At 38.0% G+C, this 20,232-nt stretch overlaps 1 protein-coding gene across 1 annotated transcript in view; it reads left to right on the plus strand.

Annotated features, from left to right (window-relative positions):
* c1qtnf4 (C1q and TNF related 4) overlaps positions 1-20,232 on the plus strand; it is a 50,531-nt gene that overhangs the window by 28,533 nt on the left and 1,766 nt on the right. Inside the window, exon 2 of the mRNA XM_042489259.1 lies at positions 16,626-16,987. Coding sequence (XP_042345193.1) covers positions 16,631-16,987 — 357 coding nt within the window. The 5' untranslated portion in view covers positions 16,626-16,630. The remainder of the gene's footprint in view (positions 1-16,625; positions 16,988-20,232) is intronic.

Genomic DNA, 20,232 nt, shown 5'->3' on the forward strand with positions numbered 1-20,232 from the left:
ATCGAGAATGTAAGGGACCCTGTAGTTGTTCACCAAGATCCAGCACAGAACTTCTGAAAGCGAGTCAAAGATCCTAGGACGTCTTCTGCAGCCAAAGTGAGGCGCACGGAAAAGTAATAGGAATTTTTCCAGAAAACCCCGAATAAACGCCAGAAGTCAGGGTGAATAGGCAACACCTTGAACATGCTCGTGATGTCCGCCTTAGAGATCCAGGCCCCGCGGCCAGCCAAGCGGATGAGGGCAATGGCATGGTCAATCGATACATACTGCATTGAGAAATCCAGGCTGGGGATGAGGCTGTTGATGGACGGAATGAGCGAGCCATGTGGGGAGCACAGGTCGATTATCAACCTCTTCTTCCCCAAGTACTTCTAAATGGCAAGGCCAATCGGGCTTACACGAAACACTGGGAAGGGAGGACTGATGAACAGGCCAATCATGAAACTATCCAGCTATCCAAGAACGGATATGTTTGTATGTTTGTATTTGTCAGGGATGCGGACAGTATCCACTGCATCTAGATGCAGATCGTATCTTTACACTGTCAGAAATAACGTGTAAAATTTGTACCTTTAGGGGTCCAACAGCTTGTCACTGGGGCAACAGTCAAAAACCATGTTTTAGCACATTTAATTATCTAGATTATATTTACATACATATACATATACATATTTACTTACATATTCACACTCTCAACATTTAACTCACATAATTTTAAGTAATCATACAATGATGGCAATATTACATTAGAATTCAGGTAAAACATCACATAAAAAATGTTTCTATCAACATAAAATTTTAAAATCACTTAGCATTCTTCAGGGTAATGTTACAAATCAATTATATTTGTTTACTTGCTCCCTGTTTAAGTTACACCTCCCAGACAGTATCAACAAATCACATTTTGATAGCAGTACAACAACTTTTTCTCTTCTTTCCCTTTTCCTTTCATGCTATCATTTTATGTCATACATATAAATGTAAAACAGTTTGTTTTAAAGAATAATACAAAATGCATGGCGCATGACCCGTTCTATTGAAAAATCAACACATAAAAGTATTTTCCTATTTTATTATGACGTTCTGACCTTTAAATGTGATATAGAGAGTCAACAACTTCAGTTTAGTCTTGTTCTTTTAAAAATGTACGATGTTCTAACAGTTGCTAAAGTGTTTTCAAAAACTTATTAGACAATATCACCTCTCACAGTTCAGGACATTCAAAAATACTGAACCCATTTACTTGAAGATGCTAATTAATCAAAGATTCTATAACTCTCTGCCCTTGGTTCAGAGTATATTTTGGCTGACAGGAATATCTCTCTGGCCTGCAACTGGTGCTCCAGCCTCTGATTTGCACGGCAAGTGTAGGACAGCTACTGTTGAAAGACGCAGTGATCGCGTGCACTGCTGTTACAGCTAATGGGCATCTCACCCTGCTTCTCCGTTCAAATATGCACAGTCATAGTTCAGAGGTGAAAACGTAGCCCTATTGCTCCTCAGATTTTAACCAACTTAATGGCAGACCTACACATGCTGTGGGGGTTTTTTTTGTTTGAGTTTTGATAGAAATCAAATGTTCTGTTCATTACATTGCTGAGTTTTCCTGAGTTTACTAGAATTAATGAAATAGGCCCTTTTCCCCACCACAGAACCTAGGATTAATAGACAGAAGTAATAATAGTAATAATAACAGTAATAATAATTATAACTTTATTTATATACATACACTAACTGAACACTAACTGAATATTTTCAGTAACTGAAAACTGAGCGAGACCCCATCCATTTCCTTATATATATAAAATTATATACACTTTTTTGTATAGTTGTCCTAATAAATGTCCTCTGTTGAAATTTAATTCAGGGGTTGTGAGACAAAGAGAAATATGCTTAACCATTAATAATTTGTCCTAATTATATTTCCATAACAATAGGAACCACTTTAAATTCACAATCATATTATTTTCCTACATAATGATTATGACTTTTCATAAAAGTTTTGGTTACATTCATTATAATTAGTATTAAACTTGATGGAACCAAAAACTATCTTTATATGTGCATAGTGATGATATTTCTCTTCTACTATTCAACACTTTCCACATGTATTTCTGTCAAAAGTCCTCTTTTCCTTATTTTTCAGTTGGTCGCGCTGCAAGACATTTCATCACACCAATGGCCAACACACCAACTTTTTGGTGACCTAGTAATATTAAAATGTCCTTTAACATTACTCTGTGAGGTCATAGACAACAGACAAACATCAGAACCAACACTGTTAAAAAAAATCAAAAAGATCAGGCTAACTGGCTATCATTTATGCCATCAGAACAGCAAGTCACTTCATAACATATGTAAGTTAGTTGGAACTGTACTGTGATACAGTGGATCGATTGAAATCTGAATGATTACTTTTTGAGCCAAATTCATTAATACATTTTTTTAAAAATCAGAGATTTTTCTCCTAATATCTTCAGAAAAATATATGTAAAACCTTAATTATCTTGAAACAAGCAAGCATTTCTGATCATGTAATGAAATGTTAAAATGCTCATATGCTTGGTTGCATGTTAAATGTACTTTGTGGTCCTGTCCTTACGCGTCATTATCTGGCTGGCTCTCAGACCGTCTGCCTCAATGTAAAACTTAACAAAACATTGTAGGAATGTTTAACTTGCTGTGTACTCCAACACTGAGATAAGAGGAAAAGGTCCAAAAGGAAGGAAAATACACAAAACACTCTACAGTGTTTTATAGAAATAGTCTATATAATTCACAAATGTATTTATATAGGATTTATTTAAAGGCTTAGTCTGTTAGTGTGACAGCCATTTCCACCAGTGTGTGACGCTGATTTTGTCACACCACAGGACAGTGCTGTCACACTAGTGGACATTTTCAGTCTTGTGTTCAGTTTTCGGCCAAGCTGTATGCCACGAGAGACTTCAATCCAACATTACAGCATAAGGCTTTTATTATTGTAAGAAGTCAAATGATATAAATATATATTAAAAAAATATATCAATACTTTAATTATGTCACACCATAGGACTACGTAACTGGTCCCACTTTTAATAATGCACATAAATATCAATATTCTGATAAATAGCTGAGCCAAAAAACACCTTATGTCCAGTTCATGTTTTCCAGAGACTATACTTCCTAGATGAGGAAGGACCCTTTACACCTACAATAGTCTATATTCGTTACATTGAGGGTTTAGAGAACAGCATAACTTGTTCTACAGCTGCCAACAGCCCACCATCACTCCAAGTTAGAGAATGGGTGAAACCAAAGCAAGGCAGCTGTGCTGGGGCACCAGGCCCCCAAATCACTAAATCCGTCCCTGATAACAAGGAGACCAGCAGAGGGCAGCTGGATGAGAGATCTGTCACTGCGCTGCTCTCAGTCTGCTCTGATGGATCGATCAGCTGTGTGATCAGCCAGGTGTGATGTTTGTTTTTATTAGGCCCACTTTTGGCCCACTTCAGTCTTTGAAAATAGTCAAATTAGTCACTTGGGCTCAGTTACTTTGGTTCAGACAGGAATGTGTTGCACAAGCTGCGCTCTAGTATCCATTTGTGCACACACACCTGGCGCACAGTCTGTATTCAGGCATGTTTCATAGAAACAGTCATCACAATTATTGACATGCCTATGTCCTATGTGTGTATTTTTGGTGTATCTGTGTATGTAAGGATTTCAAGAGTGAAAAAACTGAGTTTCCCCATTGAGGGATTAATAATTAAAAATATATTATTGTATCAATATTGATTCAAGCTAAAAAAAAAATAAAAATAAAGAAGCATAACAGACAGTCATGGCACAGTGGCCATACAAGATAATTCCAAGAGATAATTTGGCATGGTGGCCAACCAAAAACACAACAAAATAAAAACAATGTTTTGTGTAAAAGGCAAGAGAGATGAGCCAGACATAGAGATAAATAGAGACATAGTTGGAAAGATGAGGGAAAGACACTGTAGGGTAATATATGGAGGGACAGTCATGGTACAGCAGCCATTAAAGATACACAACACAACACAAGCATGAAAAATAAAAATGGTAGACCTTGCTAGGCAGCGATAGCTCAGTCTGCAGTGACTTGATGCGGAAACTGGAAGATCATGCCCTTGAGCAAGGCACTGAAGCTCTAACTGCTTGGAGCTCCGAGTATGTGTCAGCTCCATCAGTCTAACATCTCTCTGCAACTAATGCATGTCTATAAGGTCCTGTGTGTGCATGTGTGTGTTTATAAATTTTAAACATTTTAACACAGTAAATGTATAATCATAAATTTATGGTTGATAATAAGGTTGGGGTTTTTTTTCTCTCAAAATGAGACAACTGATCAAGAAGTACTTATAAAACATATCGATATAACAAACAAAATGTGTGTATTTACAACTATAAAAAAAAATTTATGTATCCCCCCACCACGTCAGCTGAACACGAAAACAAAAAGGGAACATCAACTAAATAAATTAAATTAAAACAAAAGAAAAAAAACAAAAAAAAGAAAAACATAAAACATAATTCATTACTTATTTTTTGGGTAGTAGCCTCCACTGTCAGACCACCCACGACCAGGTTATAGGTAACCTGCCAATGTTTGGGAAGGATTTATTTAAGACATTTTAATACCAATTAAGGCCTTATTTTTAGATCAAATGCCTTTTAAGACTTTTCTTCTCATGAACGCACATGTTGTACACCGTGGCAATATGTGCGATTTTTTGGCCAGCTGAGACAGTATTGCAGATCCGTATATATATATATATATCAGTCATATTTCTTTGTATCTGCAGTTGCCTGAAAATCTGTTGATGGTATTTTTCCTGATCTGCGTTCTTTGTGGTATACAAATCTGGTATCCTAACAGATATGTCACAGATATCATATGCAGAAAACATCACATTTTTCTCAATCTGCTACAGATCAGATCTTCCAGGATATTCTCCAAAAACTGTTTTGTGATGTTTTGGATATGTGACAGATCTAAAAACTTGTATACTGTTGAATCTTTCCAGATACAGGTCCTTTTCATAATATTTCATAAAAAATGGCATTAAAATGTCATAGTATATTATGTCCTCCAAAATGACATGAGAACATCATAGTATGATATATCGTCCAAAATGGCATAAAAATGTCATCCTGTGATAAATTGTTCAAAATTGCATAATACATTCATAGGTATGTCATCCAAAAAATGTAGTAGTATACAGTACTATGTCATTCAAAATGGCATAAAAATGTCATACTATAGTATGTCATCCAATATTGCATGAAAACATCATAGTATAGTATGTGGTCCAAATTTGCATGAAAAAAATCATAGTATGGTATCTCATCCAAAATTCCATAAACACTTCATAGTATATTATGTCGTCGCAAATGGCATAAAAACTTCATAGTATAGTATGTCGTACAAAATTGCAAGAAAACTTCATTGTATAGTATATCATCCAAAATTGCATGAAAACATCATAGTATATTGTTCAAAATGGCATAAAAATGTTACAGTAAATTATGTCATCCAAAACGGCATGAAAACGTAGTACTATGTAATTCAATATGGCATAAAAATATCAAACTAAAGTATGTTGTCCAAAATGGCATAAAAATGACACAGTATAGTATCTCCTCCAAACTGGCATGAAAACATCTAGTAGGAAGTCCAAAAGCGCATGAAAACATAGTAATATACTATGTCATTCAAAGTGACATAAAAATGTCATTGTATAAGATGTCGTCCAAAATGACATTAAAACATCATAGTATGGTATATCGTCCAAAATGGCATAAAAACGTCATGCTACGATATATTGTTCAAAATTGCATAAAACTTTCCTAGTATAATATGTCTTCCAACATGGCATTAAAACATCAAACTATGATATATTGTTCAAAATTGCATAAAACATTCATAGTATAGTATGCCGTCCAAAATGGCATAAAAACGTCACAATAACGTGACGTTTTTATGCCATTTTGCACGAAGTCCAAAACAGCACAAAAATGTCATAGTATACTATGTCGTTCAAAATGGCATAAAAATTTTGAATGAAAACATCATATTATAGTATGTGTTCCAAAACGGCATAAAAATGTCATAATATAGTATGTGGTCCAAATTTGTATGAAAAAATAATAGTATGGTGTGTTTTTAGGGGCGTGTGGGACATTATTCAGAACTACCTCTCACATTAACATATGAAATATATGAAATATCATTCACACACACACAACTGAAAACCACACACACAACCAAAATGCTTTCACAAACACAACGAAAATCATTATACTCACACACACAACTAAAAACCATACACCCACACAACTGAAAACCATTTACACACACAGCTGAAATCATTACACTCACACACACAAAACCATACACGCACACAACTGAAAACCATACACGCACACAACTGAAAACCATTCACACACATAACTGAAATCATGACACTCACATACACACAACTGAAAACCACACATGCACACAACTGAAAACCACACATACACACAACTGAAAACCTCCCATAAAAACAGCGGAAAATGTCAGTAAAAACAGAACACATTTCAGTAGAGACCTGAATGTGGAATTAAACCAGGAAGTTTAAATGTGGGGAAAGTGCAGGGATGTCTTCCCAAAACCTACAAATAATCTTGCTGAAGCAGCAGCTTTGGCCTAGCTGAGAACAGAAGAATACTGACAGCAACAGTCGGACAGCAACCAGTCATTGCAACTCCGAGTGCGGACACACTGGATAGCCACCTGGCATCCCACTTTCATCAGGCCAGCAACATAACATGCTGTGGCCAGCTACAGCTCCGGTCAGAGGAAGATAGCCCCTCAGAAAGCGTTCCGTTACCATAGTAACTCCTTACCTGCATGCTTGCATGCACAGCGAGATAGGAGAGGAGGGAAAAGACGCTGACTTAAATTACAGCATGACAGAGAATAAACCACTGTACAATAATTGTGTGGATATTTTGAACCTTACCCAGATGATCTGAATGACTAGTTTTTCTGTGCTGACCTGTCTAGTCAGTGTGCTGCCAATAACCTTGTTTCACCGTGATGTTTTCAGTTATATATCCTATTTTTTTCTTTTTTTATTGCATGGGAAAATGGATGTGTGGCTTGAGTGTCAGTTGCATTGCAGGAAGGATTTAAAGAAGGCTTTGTTCTTAAGTGTAAAGATTGGCTACTATACATGCATGCTTCTCATGAAGGCCCTGTACCGTTTGCTGGTGACGTAAATAGCCCTGTTAAGTGTAAGGAATTCTGAGTGGCTATCTTCCTCTAGTATGGCACGGCAATATCAATGATTTCGGACCATGGACTTCTGACACCAGGAGAAAAAGTTAATAAATAGTCAGAGTTTGAATTGATTGATATTGCCGTGCCATACCCATTTACCCATGAAATAAAAAAAGAAAAAAAAAAATACAATATATAACTTAAAACATCACGGTGAAACAAGGTTATTAGCAGCACAGTTATGAGACAGGTCAGCACAGAGAAGAGTCATTCAACCATCTGGGGAAAGGTTCAAAATATCCACACAATTATCGTGCATTGGTTTATTCTCTGTAATGCCATAACTGAAGTAACCATCTTTTCTTCTCCCTCCTCTTCTCTCTCAATGTGCATGTAAGTAAGTGAGTTACTATGGTGTGTGAATGGTTTTCACTTGAGTGCGTGTATGGTTTTTAGTTGTCTGTGTGAGTGTAATAATTTCAGTCATGTGCATGAATGGTTTTCAGTTGTGTTTGTGAAAGCATTTCAGTTGTGTGTGTGTGGTTTTCAGTTGTGTGTGTGAATGGTTTTCCGTTTTGTGTGTGTGTATGGTTTTCAGTTGTGTGTGAGTGTAATGATTTCAGTTGTGTGTGTGTGAATGGTTTTCAGTTGTGTTTGTGAAAGCATTTGGGTTGTGTGTGTGTGTGTGTGGTTTTCACTTGTGTGGTTGTTGTTTTCAGTTGTGTGTGTGTGAATGGTTTTTCAGTTGTGTTTGTGAAAGCATTTCAGTTGTGTGTGTGTGTGTGGTTTTTAGTTGTGTTTGTGAATGATATTGGTTTCATATGTGAATGTGAGAGGTAATTCTGAATGATGTCCCACATGGCCCCTCATAGTCTCAAAGCTCCTCATTGTATAGTACGATGTCCAAAATGGCATATAAACGTCATAGTATAGTAATATACTATGTCATTCAAAATGGCATAGTATTTAACATGCTATTGTATGTCGTCCATAACGGCATAAATACGTTATAGTATAGTATGTTGTCGTAAATGGCATAATAACATCACAGTATACTGTGTCATCCAAAACGGCATAAAAACGTAGTAGTATTTACTACATTCAAAATGGCAAAAAAAATATCATACTAAAGTCTGTCGTCCAAAATGGCATTAAAACGTCAAAGTATGATATAATGTTCAAAATGGCATAAAACGTCATAATAAAGTATGTTGTCCAAAATGGCATAAAAATGTCACAGTATAATATATCATCCATAATGGCATAAAAACATAGTAGTATACTATGTCATTCAAAACGGCATTAAAATGTTACAGTATAGAATGAAGTCCAAAATGGCATAAAAATTTAAAAATCATGAAAAAAGTATCATGAAAATACACTGTAGTATAGTATGTTTTCAAAATGGAGGAAAAAATTCATAGCATAGAATGTTGTTAAATATGATGAAAATAAATCATGTTTTAATACATTAAGAAAAAAGGGGTGCCCAGTGGCTCAGTTGGTAGCACAGTTGCCCCATGTCCAGAGGCTATGTCCTTACCACAGTGGCCGTGGGTTTGATTCCATCCTTGGAATAAAATAAAAAGCATTCCAGCACTTCTGGTTCCCTCATCTCAAAGTCAATGGATTTTTTGTGTTATGTGTTTTTGTTTAGATGGCTTAAATAAGGTCTGTGGTTAACCAAGCTGAATAGACTTTCCTGTTTTGTTCTACAACTTAAAATAAGTCAGTAAATACCCCACTGTGAACTTATAAGCTTTTATGTGACTTAGAAAAGGCAGTTTCCATCAAGTGGCTAAATGAAACTACAGAACACCGTCACATCAAAAACAGTTTTAAGACCCCTCGTTGTGATGATGTAAAGTCCTGCAAGCATTGTGTACTTCATTTATAGCCTAACATTACCTTTTAACTCTGGTGATTGCATTTAGGCCTTTAAGTTGGTGTTTATTAATGAAGATTATCTTGCTGTACAAAATGTGTAAGTATCATAAACATTTATTTACAACATTTTTTTGCAATGACCCACAATGTTATGGAAAAATTCCAAAGGCTTTTTGATTCGTGAAACAGAGTGATGCTAACTTCTGCATACATTAAAATGTCATCCCTGGAGCACTCTACACTGTCCTCTAAACATGAGCACACATTTGCCCACTGAAGACTACATAAATCATATGGCGGTCACAGCATCCTTTCACGAGGACTCACCTCACTCCCAAAGAATGATTAACATAGTCTCCCTGGAGCCCCCATAACTGTGTGTGTGTGTGTGTGTGTGTGTGTGTGTGTGTGTGTGTGTGTGTGTGTGTGTGTGTGTGTGTGTGTGTTGGGGGGGGGGGGGGGGTGTCAATCTTATTGGTGCCTCAGTTTACATACTTAGGATCACACACAGCTAAAAAATTACATCTCAGCCTTTACCTGCCACTTGCTCATCAGGAGAGAGGAGATGAGACGAGACATAAAAATGCAACAATGACAAGAAGAGAGCGTAGGCAGCCACCCCTTCTTCCCAGAATGCTTTGACAGAGACAGCAACACCGCCTCCCTCGTGGCCAAGGTGTAAGGCTGCACATCCCACAGAGGGCTCCACTCAAGCTCGAGGGCATCTGCCTGTAGCAGAGATAATGCATAAGTGACTGTTTTAGAGAGTGAGTTTTCAGCCGGTAAGGGCTGCATTCCCCACGCCCCCATGCAACATGATGGAGATGTTTTCTGTTCCCCCTCTCTTTCCTGTTGATATTGTTAATGTTGGTGTTGATGTTTTTACAAATTTTCTCTCCTCCCCACCTCTGCGGTTTTCTGTGACATCTCGATGAATTCCGCTCTGAAAGAGACTGTTTCATATGATATGTCATGGCAGCCCAGTGTCAAAGCCCATCACTCCCCCAAACCCCTACCCCCCTTGCCGAAAAAAACCCAGCTTGACCAGTTTAAGATGATTAAGCTAGCAGAGCAGCTTGTTTGACCAGCTTGGTATGTTTTAACATCATTCTTGATGGTTTAGCTGGTCATACCAGCCTGTGATAGTCGCTCTAACTGGTTTATCCATTGAAGCAAAATGCATGCATGTACTGAACCAAATCAACATCCTTGAGTATGGAGACATATCAGTGTCATGAGGGGGAAGTATGAAAAGCAAAGGACATAAATCAGATCAGTCTAATGTCATGGGATGTACATAAAGATAAATGTGTGCAGTTTGACAGGCTGGTCACACCAGCATGTCCGGCTGGTGGCCCACCCAGATAAACCATCAAAGACCAGCAAAAACTGCGTCAAGACCATCTTCAACCAGCTAAAACCAAGTAAAACCAGCTGACAGCATAAGCGTTTTTTTGGCTGTTTTTTTCAGCAGGGTCAACCAGAAGGGGTTTCTCTGTACATACCCCCTGGTACCCAAGAACACAGGAGAGTTCAGTGTCATTTTGGTTCTTGGCGGCTGTGGCTCAGAGGTAGAGCCAGTCGTCCTCTAATTGGAAGGTCAACGGTTGGATCCCCAGCTCGTCTAGGCAATATGTCAAAGCATCCTTGGGCAAGATACTGAACCCCAAATTGCTCCTGATGCTGCGTCATCGTGTGAGTACCTACAATTGGTTACTGAGTAACAGGTGGCACCATAGACAATAGCCTCGGCCACCAGTGTGTGAATGTGTTTGTGAATGAGGGAATGTGACATGTAATGTGAAAGTGTTTTGAGTGGTCAAAAAGACAAGACGTGCGCTATACAAGTACAGTCCATTTACCCGTAAGACAACCTGTATGCCAACCATCAGGCAGTCACTGGAACTGCTACAGCCAGATGATTGGTTCACCACCATCAGCTTAAAGCATGGTTAGGTCATAACTTCATGCTTTTGGTTGGGATCCCCTACTTCTCCACTGCAGCTGTGGCGACTAATTTTTAGCCGGTCAGAATCAGTGTGGCTGGACCAATATTATATTGCAAGAGGGTGTTCATTCATCTGGCCCCACCCACTGTATCCATAGTTTCAGTAGAGGGCAGAGCCTGTGTGAGATCAAACGAAGGTTACATAACCCTAGTTCAATTAGCACAGGTGGGGCTACCGAAGGGCCCTGTTGCTCCCGTGCTGCTTACTGGAGTGTGTGGAATGCAGAGATCATCATAGACTCTGGGCTCTGCACATATTTGGCGAGGCATGTCTTAATTAGCCGGATACGCTTATACTTTAGAATATACATGAACTAATCACAAAAAACTTTTCATCAAGGCAACAAAATAATTAACTCACAATCTCGAGATAATGGCACTAAAAACATAATTGTGGGCACGGCCATTCTTGGCTTTGGCAGAAGAGGAACATGGACGACAGAGTTTTGCTGAATCACACATTAACTATGCTTTGACTACAACTTAAGAATTTTCACACCACAACACAATGCAATTGCATGTATAATAAAAATTATATTTTGCATACACAAATATAGTGACACATGCTTTAACCATATAAACTTTCCACAATCAATGGGACCAATCTGAAATCAAATAATAGTTGAGTAATTATTTAAAATGGTACACATTACTATGGAGGAAGTGAGTGTCTTTTTTTAAAGCCTAACAGTGTACTTTTTGTACTTGCATGGACTAATTCTGCTCCCCTCTTTTCTATTCAGCTCAGTTCTGTTGCTCCTCTCTGTGCTTAACTCCCATGGGTGCTCATTATGGAAGAGGTTTGTTTGATCTATTCTTTCATTGCTGTTTGAACCTGAAGCATCACGCTCTCTAAGGAGTGCAGTCTGTTGACATGACTAGTTAAAACTGCTGCCATTACACAGACAAACAAACACTATTTCTTAGTGCAAGCTGCCATTAGATGAACACACCTAACTGCTGCAATGTCAGTTTTGTTGTTGTTTTATTTTTCAGGCTATGCTTAGGAAAAAAAGAAAAAAGTGTGTTCAGGTTCATAAAGGAAAATTATAATATCTGCAGCAAGCTGGTGCGAAAGCATGTTTTGCTTTTGCAGAAAGGATTCCTCCCCTGCTGCAGTGGGACGAGCAATCAGACAAAAACGATCAGTTATGCCTCAGTGCCTTAAGTACAATTAACCACTATAATTAGTTTCCACTTAAAGAGGTCGTTTTAGTATAAACATACAAGAAAAACATTCCGTTTCAAGAGTAAATAACTTTAAGGCTTTGGTAGTGATGCATTATAATTTAGAAAACAGATGTAGTGCACAATAAAGACAAAATATGCAACATATGAACAACCACATTAATTATCTAACACTGAATGAAATGCACTCACTGATGATGTAATCCAAATCATGGTATGTGATTCATACCAGTCACCAGTGGTGGAGAATAAGTAGCCTTTTTTTTACACAAAGATGGCGCTATAGAGCTGCTGCAAAGTCCCTTTTTTATGCTGTTTTTGCATTTTTACACAGAACCAAATGGCAGTGGCATCATTCCGCTCTTGGTTCTGGCATTGTGGGACCAAAAGAGGCATGACGACTGTGATATTTAACACATCAGCATCAGTCTCTCATGTCACATATAACATAGGCACTCGCAGCACTTTCTAAACAATAACAACATGTCAGTGACAATCATTTACATTCTCTGTTATTTGGCAGCTGATCTCATCCCAAAATTGCTCCCAATGGCTGTCCCATCCATGTGTAATGTATAAATCTATATATAAAGCTAAGTAGCTGGTGGCACCTTGTATGGTAGCCTCTGCCATCAGTGTGTGAATGTGTGTGTGTGAATGGGTGAATGTGACAAGCAGCGAAAGCATTTTGAGTGGTCAAACAGCAAGATTGCGCTATACAAGTGCAGGTCCATTTACTTTCTATCTCTTCAGGCAGTTTGTCCAATCGACAATAATTTGATGCATTACTAAAAATATTACAGTGATGCTGTTTCACTGCAGCCTGCTTCTGTTACTGTCCCATTAGATAAGCTGATTCATCACTGAAAAGATGCTGATTTTTGCCATCTGGTGAAAAACTTCTGCAAACTCGTGAAAAACTGTTTGAAAGCCTCTCTCTTCTGAGATGCATATGTGTATAAAGTTGACGGGAAATATTGGAGATTCTTGGATGAGGGGCAAACATCTTTTAGACTAAAATAGAGAGTTTAGCTGCTTTACACTACAAACTTCATTCTCTCTATGTAAGGAGATTAAGGAGCAGTTCCACACAGAGGTGAGGGGAAAAATAACACATTCTTAGCAGCTTCACGATTCTGTCATTCATGATTATGTCTTGATTCAGAGAGTCGATAATTTAAATTTGAGAGGACCTATTGGCTTTTGGGGTTTTTCCCTTTTCTTTATTGTTTTATGTAACATATTTGTACTTGTAAAAGGTCTCCAAGTAATCCAGTCAAAGCCAGCTTGGTTCTCTCTCCCTCAGAAGACACTGCTCCTAAAGTCTGGCACACACTGAAGGATTTTTAAAATCTTAACTGTTTTAGAATATGTGAAAGACCACACACGACAACAAATAATAATCCACCAACAACCAGAGTCTCAAACCTCAAAACTCGGAATCTCACGCAATCAAATGTTCATGGCTTTAAAAAGGTGGTCCCAAGTCGCACAATGAGAGAGGTTCAAGGACAGCTGTTGTCTTGGTCTTTCAATCAAAAGCAGCCTGGGATCAAATTCTGTTAGTGTCAGAAATTTGGGACACTAAAATTTGTGACTGCTGTTACAGCCTATGTTTACTGACCAACCGATAGAAACGCAGCTTGAAATGATGGACTGATCAGTGCGACACTGCTAAATGCTAAAATGTTACTCCAAGCTCTTTTAGCAAAATTGAAGTGCCAAGTCGGCCTCTTTTCTGACCAGGACTGCGTCCACATTCTCCTCTTCAGACTTTCTTTGACGCACATCAATGCCACTATAGTGAGGGCTCTATATTTTGGGTTTTGTGGATTCCGCCTCTACACATGGGGCACCCGCTCTATCCACTGAGCCACTGGCGCCCCAGCCATCCTCATTTTTAAGAAACATAAATTAATTTAATTTGATTTGATCTACCAGTGTCTCATACCAAGATGGAAGCAAAGCCAGACTAGGTGAAGATGAAGGGAAAAGGGACCTGGACAAGAGCCACACTGTTTATATTCACCAGTTGATTTTATCTACTATGGATCATGACAAATCTGCTTTGTTTTAAAAATAGCAAGTAATCTCATGGTGAGAAAAAAAAACCCTTGAGCAGAAATGAAACATTTCATTTCATTTTATAATCACATAGTAGCCTTCTGAATTGCAATCTTGGGGTGCCTCGAGAATCCCACTCTCAGTTTCAGCTCTAAATACTATGGCACATGTTTCCCAAGAGTCATATTCTTCTTGTGTAAAAACTGTGACGTTTGCCGAGCAGAGGCAGCTCCTCTGGGTCTGGTAGCTCTGAACATGATGCGCTGAGTCCATTTGTTGTGAGGGCGCTGACGGCTCCACCTGTGTGTGTCAGCTTCCTGTTGGTTCATTAGAGGAGGACAACGAGACAATGAGAGCACTTGTCTCTGCTAATAAAAGAAAAATTAATACGTCCTCTGCTGAGAGCGCTCTGCCTGAATGACTCAAACACAGCACGCGGATTGATTGTGAGTGTGTGTGTGTGTGTGTGTGTGTGTGTGTGTGTGTGTGTGTGTGTGTGTGTGTGTGTGTGTGTGTGTGTGTGTGTGTGTCTTGTTTTGTCAAAGCCTATTTTGTGTGTCTTAGTGATGTGCAAATGTATGCTGGCTGCATTATCTGAGTGTTGTGTGTCTGTGTGTGTGTGTTTGGTTGAAATGTCTCACCTCCAAACTCCAAACAAACAGGACAGGAGAAGCTTTGTCTGTTCTTCTCTCAGATGATGAGTGATGTTTGGGGTTCTCATGTATGCAACCTCAGTTCTTTTTTGGTTCATATTAAAATGTGCCTGCAGCACCGAGCATTGAAAACTGTCAAGTACCAAAAGCTGGTTTTGAATGTATGGTTAGATTTGTGATCTTGTTCTTTTTTCGTTGCTCGATTGTTCCTGATTTAAATCGTTTTGGTTTTTTTTTAATTTCTCACAATGTAGCATGTTGGTCCTGTACATTTCCTGTCTGTGTCTACTGTCAAACTGTTAAATAAAGGTAAAACGCTATTGGAAAAGAGACTTTGCACTGTCACTAATACATAAAAAAAGTCAAATGATACCCACCAAAGACAGATTTAACCCTTTGGACCTGAAGCAAATTGATGTGATTTCTTTCTTTCCCCATGGGAAAAAGACAATGAGCACCTTGGCAATAAATATTCCACAAATTGCAAGAAATTGGTAGATTAAGACAATTATTTTTTTAAAAGGGGAAAGGGTAGGGAAAATGTCTTGGGGAAAAAAGAAAAACATTTGGGAAAACATCTAGCAAAAAAGAAAAAAGCTGTTGGGGGAAATAATTATAATTATATATTTAAAGTGATGTACCTTTTTATAATTTTAAGCATATTTTCCATTTCATTTACTTTTTTAATTTTCTTTTTTCTTATTCTAATTGTTAAGTGCTTTTTATTAATTTTTTGCTCATTTTTTGGGTCATTTCTTACTCATTGCCTTCTTCTCATGTGGCTAGAAGTGGCTAAATGAGACAGTCATCACACCAAACATGGCTTTACAGCCTTGATGTGGTTGGGATGTTGAGTTCATGCGTAGTGTAGTGTAGTCCATTTATAGCCTACCATGAGCTTTTTACTTGTAGCGACTGCATTTGCTATTCAAAAATCCTGGAAGTTGTGTTTATTTGTGAAGATTTTCTTGCTTTTTGACGAGGGAAGCACAACAACGTTACCCTCTGCACTGACCCACAAAAAATGGCATCCCTGCAGTACTCTCTAACACCATAGTATTAATGTTGTGTTACATTAAGTTGTTGAATAAAACCTTGAAATCTATGAGATCCCCTTCAGGGGCATCGCTAGAGGGACAAAGAGAGATCAGTTTCAACTGACCACAACAGAAAAACAGGTCGAACCAGGATCAGGTTTATTAAGAAGATTTTCACATCGTGGAATTTGATTTGGTGTTTGGTGCATGAAAATAAACATAAGAGAAAAATGAAAGATACTGCAAAAAACAAGAAACTAAATGTAAAACAAAAAAGTTGACAATTACAATATAGAAGAATATTATAAAAAAATATGTACAATATATCCGATTTTCAAAAGAAACAGGCACAGGTGTGCAGATATGTGCAAAATATTGATGATATTGTTGCAAAGCAGACTGGTTTTTCCTGCTTCATCACAGTTTTCCAGGTATTTCCCAGTATTTAAAGATCTGAGGGTGGATTTTTATTGGCTAAAACTTAAAAAACCTGTCTATTTTTAATGTCCCTGCAGATACAATGGTGCTTCCAGCAAGTGTGCTCATTGGCCTGCTGTGCTTCAGCCATGCCGGCGGTGTGTGGGGTTTCGCCCGCCTGCTGGATGACGTGGAGCTACGCTCAGCTTTTTCTGTTGCACGCACCAACAGCATGGAAGGCGGGCCCAAGATGACCGTGACCTTTGACACTGTTTATGTCAACATTGGTGGGGATTTTGACCCCAAGGCTGGCTTGTTTCGCTGTCGTATCACTGGGGCCTACTACTTCTCCTTCACAGTGGGAAAGTTCCCACACAAAGACCTGTCAGTGATGCTGATGAAGAACAGGAACGAGGTGCAGGCCATCGTCTACGAGGAAAATGCTGGAGAGGAGAGGAAGGTAGGTTTCACACCTCAAATCACAGCTCACGTCTCCGAGCAAATCAGAGCATCTGTGAGCAAGACTTAAGTCATCAGACAGGAACTAGCAATGTTCGATTTGTTGCTTATTGTCAGCAACTTCCATAAAAACACCCAAATAGTGAATGCAACAAGCATGTGTGTACATCTTCCTCCTCTGTGCCATAGAGCTCCCTTGTAGTTAAAAAAAAACATAATCCTTCATCACTATGAACACACACACTGTACTTTCATTTGACTTAATCCCACATACACTATCCTGCTGCCACAAATACTCACCAAATGTGGATTAATCCAGCACTGAAAATAGTCCCCAATAAATGTACCTTTTCTTCCTGTTTGATTAAAAAAATACAGTGGTAAAATTGTTTATTTGAGACCTGCTTTTAAAAAAGTGGGGTAGGGAGGTCAGAAAGTACTTAACAATAACAATAAGAAAATTATAGGATATAAACAGTGTTACCCTTTTAATGCTTTCTTTTCTTTGTCTGTTGGGCAAGTGTCTAGTAACAAAAGAAACAGCCAGGCTGAACATCAGGCTAATGATTATTTAATTTACAAAGTGCAAGGAATAAAATTAATTAAAGGAATAACTCAACATTTTAGGAAATAGATTGATTTGCTGTGCTCAGGGTCAGAGGTGTTGCAAGACAGTGGTGGAATGGAACAAATCTTATTTACTTAAAACACTTAGGTGCAGTTTTGAGGTACTCATTCTTTATTTGAGTGTTCCCATCTTATGTAAAAATTTTATTTTTTACCCCACTACATTTATTTGTCAGCTTTTGCAGATTCAGATTGTTAATACAAAATATAATCAACTAATTATATATTATTTTAGTTTTATCTATCCTGCAGGATATATAGTAATTAAAATGAACCCCAACGTCTGAAGCTGCAAAATTAAAGTGATTATGTCATTAATGCACTATTATACTTATTATATAATTTACTTAATTATTTCCATTTTATGCACTAAGTATTGCACTTTTTATTCCATTACATTTTTTTGTTAGCTTTTGCCAATTTCAGGTTATAAATACAAAATAAATTACAAATACAAAATTATAAATACAAAATAAAATCAACTAATAAATGTTATATTATTGTAGTCTAATCTCCCCAGCAAAATAAATATTTATTGAAATGAACCCCATCATCTCCATCTGCAAAATTAAGGCGATGAACACATTAATTAATCTTTAGTCGAATAATTCTATTATTCAGAAATGGGCCATTGTGCATGAGTACTTTTATATTTTCTTAAAATATATTTGAATGCTGATAGTTTTGAAATTTAATGTCAGTAAATTGTAACGCAATAGTTTAGTAGAGTACTTCTTCACTGAGGTATTGCTACTTTTACTTAAAGGGATACCTGATTTTCAACTACCTTTGAATCAAAACAATGTGTCTACTATGTGAAGATGAACTGTGGCAAACCTCCCTCCATCTAACCAGTGTCTGGACACCCCCTAGATTCCCCTGCTACAAAATGCTAACGGTGTAACAATTTAGTACAAAACCGGTACTCAGGTGCAGATGCGGGCGAGGGGCTCTAAGATAGAAAAATTAAGAAAAACCAAACACCACCGGGGGACTTACACCCCCATTAATATTACTTGAACCTTAAAAAATGTTTGAGAAAAGATGGTAAAGCGCAAAGGCTCATTACTGAGGAGGCAGAGACATGTTTCAAAATTAAACCAATAATAATTATTCACAAAAAATCAAAATAAGCAAAGTAATCAAACAGCAGGGACTGAAACTGCTGAAACGAAAAGAGAACATCAGACAGAAATCTCAAAACTATTAAAGGGTATAAAATGATGTCTTTATTATAATTATTGTTTTTAGTTTTAAGAGAAAGGCCTTAACATGAAGTCTTTAAAATAGTGTAATTATAAAAACACAGTCCAAATGAAAGTAACAAACAAAACTAAGCTGAGGCCACTTGTGAAGAGGCAGACTACACTTAGGAGTGCCCAGGGGTGCCAATACTACTCACCTTGGTGCTACACAGCAATCACACAGCAATCGTCACGGAAAAAATTGGTGCAGCCTATATTTGTGTCCCTGTGCAGTTACTCACAGACAAAAAGTGAAGGGACCTCACTACGGGTGTCTAGCCACACCACTCGAAGACACTCAGCTCCTAAAAGAACAGAACTCAAACAAAAGGATTAAAAAAAGATACTAAAATGCAACCCAGTTCGCTTAACAAAAAACAGTACACTACAACTCAGGAGACATATGTCAAAATAAAATAACAAACTAAGACAAAGCCAAAGGGGCAAAACAGCAGTGGCATGTGTAGGGGAACCTGGAAGATGGGGAACTACAATTAGCCAGGCACATGCACTGTACAACAAAAAGGATTTTAATGAAACTATAACCCTACTTAGCATACAAGACATTAACCAAATACAGTCATCAGGATCTTTAAATAAAGGTTAACTTTTAGATATAGTAAGTAAGAATGTGCATTAAAATGTGTCTTTAAACATACCTGAGGGCACCACACACCAACAGCCACAGCAGGGACAGCGTTCAGGAGGCAGAGGAAGAACAAAACGCACAGGTGCCTTATATAGCCTGGCCCTGATTGAGGGAGGTTGGGGGAGAAGTAGGGGCAAGGGTGCATTCTCAGACACAACATTCTCTTGCACTTAGGGAAGTATTCCCCCCCACACAGAAAAAAACACCAAACACTATGAACAGTTTGTCAAATCCAAATCTTTACTTTGGTTATACACATGTAGGCAATGAGTAAAGGCAGAAAAAACTGTGAAATCACACAAGAAACAAAGCCCATAAATCCAAACAGAGTCAAAAACCAGGAAAGCAAACTCGAGGAAAAGGCTGGAGAGCATGAAGACACTATGGAGATATTGACCGTCTGGGTGGTATACTACGAAGCCTGTTAGCTCAGGGTACCTGTTAGCTCTATTTAGCACATCATTTGACACTCAAAAATACTCGATTGTGTGCCACCTACTTCCACCCTTTCTAGAATATTAAAACGTATTACAGCACAACATGACACTGTTGCTTTCAGCTGATTTCAAGCTGAGACTCAGAACAGAACCTGCTCCCAACCAGATTAAGTTTGGCATGTAAGTTACCATGGTGATCCAGCCAGGTCAAACGAGAGTCACCTTCGTACTACACTGCCTATTTCTTGCCTAAAATGTTTTCATAAGCATATTTTAGTGCACTTTTAGC

Source organism: Plectropomus leopardus, chromosome 1, assembly GCF_008729295.1.
Source record: "Plectropomus leopardus isolate mb chromosome 1, YSFRI_Pleo_2.0, whole genome shotgun sequence".
Classification (NCBI taxonomy): domain Eukaryota; kingdom Metazoa; phylum Chordata; class Actinopteri; order Perciformes; family Serranidae; genus Plectropomus; species Plectropomus leopardus.